The sequence below is a fragment of the Galeopterus variegatus genome, unplaced genomic scaffold, assembly GCF_000696425.1.
Source record: "Galeopterus variegatus unplaced genomic scaffold, G_variegatus-3.0.2 Scaffold723, whole genome shotgun sequence".
NCBI lineage: Eukaryota > Metazoa > Chordata > Mammalia > Dermoptera > Cynocephalidae > Galeopterus > Galeopterus variegatus.
In genome coordinates this window covers 224282-233070 of record NW_007726834.1, presented here as the reverse complement: position 1 = coordinate 233070, position 8789 = coordinate 224282, and the positions used below count along the sequence as shown (strand labels likewise).

Here is an 8789-nt window from a genome sequence, read left to right as displayed (position 1 = left end):
CAGAAGGAGTGCCAGAAGGAGGCACATCTTTTGCTTCCTGGTTTACTCTCTGGCCCCCAACTTGCTGCTTCTAAAGTCAACTAAAATTAATGCTTTTGTCTGAAAGTTTTCACCAGTTTCATTATCATCCTTGCAATAGAAGCCACTAGAAACAGAGGTACCAGTAACAAGGAAATCTAATAGAAGGGAGAGGATGATTAATCATTAAGGAATCAAAAAGGTTGAGGAAGCACACGGTAGAGGGAGGTGTGGTTCTCAAGTCAGATGGACCAGAATGAGATTTCTAGCTCTATTGATTACTGCGTCACCCTGGGCTCCAGGTTCCTTCTGCAGAACAGTGTGAACATCTACTGCAAAGGGCTAATATAAGGGTCAAATGAGGCAGGATGAAGGCACTGAGCACAGTGCCAAGCATGTAGGAAGCAACCAGCACATGCTAGGGCGCTCTTCCTCCAGAGAGAGAATAGGTGCTTCTGTTGAGCAGGTTTCAGGAATTAGATCCCAGAGTAACTCCAGACTTCTGCTCTTCTAATGAGGGAACCTAAGCACTTGAGCTTCTTTCATGCAGGTAAAAAGGAGTCAAAGGGGATACGCGGTCTCACTCAAAGTTGACAAGGGGCTGGCTGATTAGCTCAGTTGGTTAGAGCACAGCCTTATAACACCAAGGTCACTGGTTCAGATCCCTGTACCAGCCAGCCACTGGAAAAACAAAGTTGACAAGGGAAGTGAACACTCCAAGAAACCTTCATTTTTAGGTAAGCGAAGTGGGGTGGCAGTCTGTGGAGGCTTGAGATTCAGGACTGTGCACAAAACTTCAAGTGCCTTGACCTCTCAGCATTCCATTCTTATGGTCCCTATTACCTACTTCAATTTTTCCGAAATGTGAAGGAAAGCAAAATTTCCCTTTGATGCAAATATCTAAACAGGGAGACTTGGTCACACATCATTCTAAGAAAAGATGAATATGAGAAGGGTCTTTTCATAATCTGAAGATTCTCTCCATCCCATCCCCCACACCCAGTAAGAGACACACAAGGTCACTAGCCTTGCAAAAGAGAACCCTTAGGTTTGCCCACCAGAATAGGTTCTCGCCACTGCTGGCCAGTCAGCAAAACCGTCCCAGAAAATACAATTCCCATCTTCTTCCTTTCCACCACATGGTTGTTAAGTGCCCAACCTCCCTTCTCTTGCCCTTGGATAAATACTACAGGACAATGCAGCTACTGTCAGGAACACAGTCATCTCAATCTGGGAGAGAGTCAATGATTAGAGGTGACATTGCTCACTACTGGTGAATGAGCTTGGAGAGAAGTTATAACCTATTCCCACCTCCCACAAGTATTGATTGTACCTCCCACAAGTATTGATTGTTCCCAACTATCCTAACTTCCTACTGGTTCCTTTGCTCCTAAAATCAGAGAAAAATGAATTCAGTAAAAGAATGAGTAGTACTAACTTGTCACTGCTCTGCACACTTATTAACTGGAACCAAAGTGAGGCAGAATGAATTTTCCCCACCAACTAGACAAGAGTAAGCACTCCCTCTATACATAGCCTGTATTACAGGGAAAAGAAAATGCCACAGCCACAAACCACAACAGTTTACTGCTAGGGAAAGCAAATCCAAAGTGCAGTTAGTATCAGTAACAGGTCAGCTGCGTCATTCTCATACATAAATGAATGCCCCGGATGAAACAGACTTGAGCAGAGAACATGCTTTATTGAGGAATAGATATAGAAGAGCACATTCTACCACATGTGGGGAAGGGTTTAGCTTCTGTAAAAGGCCTTTACCCCTTAAGAAAATCCCCAGTGAAGTTGCTTTTGGATAACATTTAACAGTGACACTGAAACTGGAGGGGAGCTGCCATTGAACATGCTTAAAATGAGCTCCCCCCAACCCACAGTGAATATAAGTAGTGTACAGAAATGACAAGAAAAAGGCACAAATGACCAGAGTTGGGGTTGTGGTAAGGGCTCCACATGAAGACAGCAGTGTTGTAGGAGACCAAGTTGGGAAGGGTGACATGTTATACATCAAAAGCTGCCCCAAGATAGCAGGTTATAATGAGCTAGAGAGAAATTAGAGGGAACATCTCTTCCTTCACTTGAACAACACCAAAAATAGAGACCAGAGAAGAGAAGGATGGTGGCAAATCCCAAAAAGGAAAAGGAGGAGGAATTCTTGGAGGGGCAGAAGCACTTTAGTCCTAGAGGGAGGGTGAGGCACTGTTGAAAACAGAAGCAAACCCTGGCAGGGGTGGCCGTTCTGCTATGCTGAGTCATGGGCTGAAACGTCAAAGTCACTTTCAATCATTTTCAACTTCTCCCAGGATGTTTGGACAAAATCAGTGCAACTTACAGGGAAGCATAGGTGTACTATATTAGACTGGTACAGGTGAAAAGGTTTTTGCAGTATAATTAACCAGTTAACGTGTGGCATGAAAGGGAAAACTGGAATCTATTAAATCAGTGCAACTTACAGGGAAGCATAGGTGTACTATATTAGACTGGTACAGGTGAAAAGGCTTTTGCAGTATAATTAACCAGTTAACGTGTGGCATGAAAGGGAAAACTGGAATCTATTTTGGCACCTGCAAACGTAAAAGGGGGCAAGGAGTAAAGAGAGAAGAAAACATTTGCTACTGTGCACTTTCTGGTGAGCAGAGAAATATCCATTTCCTTCCACCAAGACACTGCCTGATGCCTACAGATGAACTCAAATGAAAATAAAGAATCACCACCTCTGAATTCTTCTCTCCATCTCATTCAAATGGATTATGTGCTGCTGCTAAGACTAATCCCTGGGAAACTCTTCAAAAGTATTTGGCTCTGGTCAGCCTGACATTGATCAAAAACAAGTCTTTCAATAAAAATGGAGGAAAAAAATTTACAGCAAAATGAAATCCAAAGTGAATGGACCCCTCCCAGTACACAAACACTCACAAGTGCTACCTCTTCCCTGTCCCTCCACAAAACACACGTGTAAGGAGAAACTGAAAAGGTCTGGTGGTGGCAACCATATCTGCAGGTCTGGTGACCAAGTGGCAAGAAGCACTAGTACAAAGTTTAGAAGACACAACACAACCTCATTGGGCTAGAGAACATGAGGAAAGAACCAGTGACTGGACAGGTACAGTACCATAACAGAACTCCTTGGGTCAGTGCTATGAGGGATCTGTACTCAAGTCTAATACAGATCTCATCCAGGCAACCTCACTGAGGCCGAAACAACAGTTCCTCAGAACCAGCGTCTGCAGTGTACACGAAGGTCGGAGCCAGGACAGTCCTGAGGGGGATGGCCTTCCCAAAGGATACTGTACTTGCCAATCACAAGAGCAACAGACATGACAGACAGATCCCTAGGGTACGGATTCCTACTGCTGGGGTTCGCTGGCTCAGAATGACAGGTCACTTTAAGTGCCCTTGGGAGGGGTCCATTTTAAGCAGCTTGGATCCATGGTTTTATTGGAGTTGGACCTTTTGGCCTCTTTGGCTATCCACTCATCAATCAGGTCCTGGGAGGGAGAACAATGAGAAAAGTTATTATACACATTCACATTTGGAATCTTTAAATTTAGATTCCAAAATGACTATTAGCAAAGAGGGAATCACCAAAGGATACCTTTTGATTTACATGTTGCTTTCCTATCTAATCCATTTCTTCCTACTTTGCCCTCATTGAAAACTGAAAATCATCTGTCTTTATTATACATGAGTTGACTAAACAAATTAAAAGTGGGCATTATTAAAGGAATTTACAACACTTCCACAAGCCCCAAAGTTTGCAAGGATTCCCCTCTACAGATGGGCAATTTTCTCCAATTTAGGAAAATCATCAAATGACAGAAGTGCTGTACAACATAAAGCTGCTTAACTGGAGCTGCTTAACTCGTGTCACCCAAATTTGAGACAGGGCTTACCAAAAGCTTCTGATAAGCATAAGGTAGGAGATAAACTTAGTACCAAAGGCAACACAGGCATTACTGTCAGCCAAATAAATAAGACCCAGTAAAAGGTGCTTGTAGGCAAACTCCTTTAAGAAGGGAAGGTTGCCTTTTGAAAGTTAAGGTCCCCACTGTGCTCTGCTAAGCCTCAAGGGACATTAGCAATGGACAAACAGCTGATAAAATCTTACCTGTCTCTTTAAAACTAGGTGTTTTCCTTTCCAATACTTGAGCATCTGAAGGGCTTGCAGAGTGCTGACAATGTCCACGGGATTCACAGCCGTCTCCTGGCTAATTTCTGAAATAGAAGAGCAACTGAGGACTTAACCAAAGTGCAGATGTGCCCCCACCCCCCACCCCCAGCCTCCTTTCCCTTAGGGGAAACCCAAATGCACTCTAAATGGTGGGAATCTTTAATACTCAACCCAATCTGTTCAGGAAAAGTTTATGAATAATTCATTTGACCAGCCAAATTAAAGAAAAGGGATATTACAGCAAGAGTATAAAGAATGGCTCCTTAGAAATCAATGTCAAATAGAGACCTCACTAAATTCTTCCACCCCTGCATAAATATGCAAGGGTGTCTTTCTTAGGAGCTCCTGCATGTGCCAAAAGACTTGCAGAAAAGTTTTCTTCTTGACTTTTGTAAGAATGAGCGTTAGCAACTCCAGATTTGAGAAACCAATTCATGACCATTCCCAGGGCCCAAAGGCTCTGAAATCCTTAGCACTTATAGTGAGAGTCTCCATATATTCCATACCATGTGGACCTTTTATTCAGATGAAACACAGAATGAGGCATTATCTCTGCAGGTTACAAAGCATGAACAGGGGCCAAGTGGAAAAGTTAAAATATCCAGTGGAGTTAAATCTTGGGTAACAACCATTCCAAAGAATCAAAAACCAACCTTTGATAGAAATCTCTTTGCCTTGGAAATTATGCAGGTAACGGAGAAGCACTTCTTTCCAGTAACTACGATAGCTTATGAGCCCCAGATCTGAGAGCGGACGTTCTGGGGAACCAACTTTTTCTTCCACTTTGGAAAGCAAATAACCTGTGAGGGAACAAATACACCGTATCTCATCTGAGTAGCAAAGAACAGTGTGCCAACATTGGAAGAAGGTTTCAGTACCGTCTACTTTGCCATATCAATTCAGGCTCAGCCATTCATTCCATGGAATACCATGTGGCTGTTAAGTATAACATGCTGCCTCTTTGTATAAACAAAGGCATTTACTTTGCATTTACTTCTAACAGGCACTAAAAAAACTCTGGAAGCCTTCACTAGAAACTTTGGTAAGAATGGTTCTCTATAGGTATGTGCTGGGAACAGGAGAGATGGGAAACAGAGATGAAAAGCCATTTCATGGGCCGGCCCGGTGGCGCACTGCTACAGTGCGCCGCTTGGGAGTGCGGTGGCGCTCCTGCCGAGGGTTCGGATCCCACATACAGACCGGTTCCCGCTCACTGGCTGAGCGAGGTGTGGGCGCAGCACCGAGGGTTGCGATCCCGTTGCCGGTCCCGGTCCGGTACGGGTGCGACACTGAGGGTTGCGATCCGTTGCCGGACACGAAAAAAGATAAAAAAGGAAAAAAAAAAAAGAAAAGCCATTTCATTGTATAGCTTTTTATATTTTTCAAATCTTTGAACTTTAAGAACAGATCGTCTCAGTACCACATGTGAGGTAGTGGGAGGTGTAAAAAAAATCCAAATAATGAAGCCTCTAGTTTCAACATCTAAACACCTAACATTCAATTTATACAAAATATATAAAATAACACTATAGGGATGCAGTCAGCAAAATTCATAATCTAGGAACTCTACTAGAAAACTAACCTGCTTTCTTCAACAAAAAAAAATAGCAAGGTTAAAAAAAAGAGAGGGAGTGGGAACTTTTAGATTATTAGTGAATTATGAGCAACATCTATCAATTCCAATTGTCAATTCTACCTGGATCTAAGTATAAACAACCATTAAATACTAAAATAACCAAGGGTGGGAATATAGGTAAAACAAGTAAAATGGTAATTACTGAAGCTGGGTGATGGGTACAGGAGAGTTTATTATACTCTTATTATACATTTATATATGTTTGAAATTTTCCACAAAATCATGTTTGTGTTACCTATTCAAAGATACACAGTCCCCACCTTACTGGATTATACCATTTTCTGATTCATCCCTTCCTAGATGACTTAAAAATAAAAGACTTGGAAGGCTAATTCTAAGAATTCTAATTTTAACTAAAATATGTCATGTGACAGTGGACACTGAATAACATACAGTAGATTCTTGTTATTCACAGTAGTTATGTTCTAAACAGTCACCAAGAACACTGAATGAGCAAATACCAAACCACTGCTCCTAAGGGAAATGCAAGGTTAGTTTCCTTTTAGCCTCTCGTCACATTTTCATCAATAGATTTTCATATAACCTTATTTTACTGTTTCTGTTTAAAAACACCTTATTTAATATACACTGTTGATTCATTATCATTGTACTCAGGGCTAACAGCTCTGTAACTCGTGCCTGAAGAAAGCTTAACTAACCACTGTAAGGTCCATCAGTCTTCCTGTGTTTAGGAACACTGTCCAGCACTTTAGCAATGTGAGAAGAGGCCACTTTAAATCACCAACAAAAAGCACAAAAATGAAAAATGTGGTTCTAACAGACTATGAAAACGACCCTTGTTTACAATATGAAAACTGAAACAGGGCTGAACTCAGCAGGGAATGTGTGCATCCAGTGACTCTTCTAATTTTTGATGCTCTGAGCATGTCTGTGAATGACCACAAAACTGTCAAGATTGATTTTGGAGTTACAAATAAATTTTAGTGAGCAGGCAAATTAACAAACACAGAATCAACGATTAATAAGGACAGACTGTATTTCTCAAAGCCTCTGTCAGGTAAATGGATTACCTCTAGACAAGTCCTTACAAAAGTGAAATCCCCAACATCAAGGAACAGATTTTAAGCCTTATGCATGAATGTGCTCTGTTTAAAAGTCTCAAACCGGGATAATCCTAAAGAGCTTACTTTATCATCCTCTCTATCTCCTACTAATTAAGTACGAGCTCAGGGTCCTGTATTCACTGAGAGTTCAATATGTATCAGCCAGTCTGACAATGTTTAGGTTTTCCCCACTTGTTCACTCATGTACTATCAGTGTACTTCCACTACATACCAGGAATTGCAGACCAGAGGACAAAAGGACAAACAATATTCACATGATCCCTGCCTTATGGAGCTTACAACTTAGCAGTTTCACTTACTGAAATCAATGAGCATCTTGCCATAGCCCTGTCTCATGTACTGAGGCATGGTAAGGATACAGGATACGTTGTAGTTGAGGAATGAATTCTTTTCCTAAAATCAAGAGCAAAGAAATGAGCAGGTCATGAGGGTTTGCAACCAAAGATTTCAGCACTCCCACAGATAGAAATAAGGCTGCTTGCAAAATATCTGGCTAACCAGTCCCAGGGAGTGGCTGTCAGACTCATAGCTGTTACATCCACACCCTTTATGATGGCCAAAGCCATTAAACCCAGGGTTACCCTAGTTCTGATACCTTTAATTTCATTTTAAGGGGGCCAACTCTGTGTTCGTTATAGCCACAGAGCAGGGCAAGAAGGTAAAGATTGCTGAGTCAGTCTACAGCAGCCCTCTTTAAAAGCAATTTTTCAAAAGATGACTGCCTACTAAAAGAGAAGGGAAGGAAACAAAACAGTAAGTCCCTATTCTGGAAAGGGATCAAAAAATAATCAAATCACATATGTATGATTCCATTTATATGTAATGTGCAGAACAGGCAAATTTATAAAACGAAAGATGACTGCCTACTAAAAGAGAAGGGAAGGAAACAAAACAGTAAGTCCCTATTCTGGAAGGGGATCAAAAAATAATCAAATCACATATGTATGATTCCATTTATATGTAATGTGCAGAACAGGCAAATTTATAAAACAGAAGGGCTGGAAGGGGTTGAGTGGAAATGGGGAATAGTTACTAACATCTAAGGATTTTCTTTTCAGAATAATGAAAATTGTGGTGATTACACAGTGGTTGTACAATTCTGTGAACATACTAAAAACAACTGAATTGTATACTTTTAAGTGGGTAAACTGTAGGTATCTGAATTCCATTTCAATAAAGTTGTTATACTAAAAAGTCATGAGCAAAATCTGGCCTTGGGTCTTTAAAGGCACAGCAGTGTTATCATGATGGACTGTGCTAGAAGGAGCCCAGCTAAAGAACCACTAAAAAGAAATATATTCCTGGTTTTAAACTAATAACACAGGGGAAGGCAAAGCCAGGAGAGTTGGCCTGACTATAAGATATGAGCTTGTGGGTTAGGAGGGAGAACCTGGCCAGTAACTGATAGGCAGCTCCAGAAATGAATAAATCAGAAGCTTTTAATAAAGAATTGCATGTTATCATTAAATAATCTTTGACACATGATGTCCCCCCCCTTTTTAAGGGAAGAGATTTCATCATTGCCTCGGGTACTGCCTCTTCCTGTCAGGGATTTGAGCCCCCATATGCCAACATCATTCACCCTGCAGTAGCCATTAGCTTCTTAATCTCCAGATCCTGCTGACCTTGGAAAAATATCCAATCAGGTGACAGCCAGTGTTGTCCGCTTCTGTCATAACATAGAACAGGAAGGGTTCCACATCATAATATAACGTCTTGTGGTCCAGAAAAAGTTTGGCCAACAGGCACAGGTTTTGGCAGTAGATCTGGAAGCAGAGAAACAAAGTTCATATGTGGGACAGTGATTCCTCAATTTATCAGAAAAAGGGCTAAAATTAATGATCACACATTATTAATGAAACAGAAA

General features: G+C 41.3%; 1 protein-coding gene across 3 annotated transcripts in view; it reads right to left on the bottom strand.

Moving 5' to 3' along the window:
* Nucleotides 1–1700: 1700 nt before the first annotated feature.
* KAT7 (K(lysine) acetyltransferase 7) overlaps nucleotides 1701–8789 on the bottom strand; it is a 30837-nt gene continuing 23748 nt past the window's right edge. For all 3 annotated transcript variants that reach the window (XM_008571801.1, XM_008571802.1, XM_008571804.1), the window contains 6 exons: nucleotides 8548–8688; nucleotides 7222–7315; nucleotides 4855–5001; nucleotides 4139–4245; nucleotides 2548–3518; nucleotides 1701–2426 (listed from right to left, as the gene is read on the bottom strand). In XM_008571801.1, the coding sequence (XP_008570023.1) occupies nucleotides 3417–3518; nucleotides 4139–4245; nucleotides 4855–5001; nucleotides 7222–7315; nucleotides 8548–8688 (591 nt within the window). In that variant the 3' untranslated portion in view covers nucleotides 1701–2426; nucleotides 2548–3416. The remainder of the gene's footprint in view (nucleotides 2427–2547; nucleotides 3519–4138; nucleotides 4246–4854; nucleotides 5002–7221; nucleotides 7316–8547; nucleotides 8689–8789) is intronic.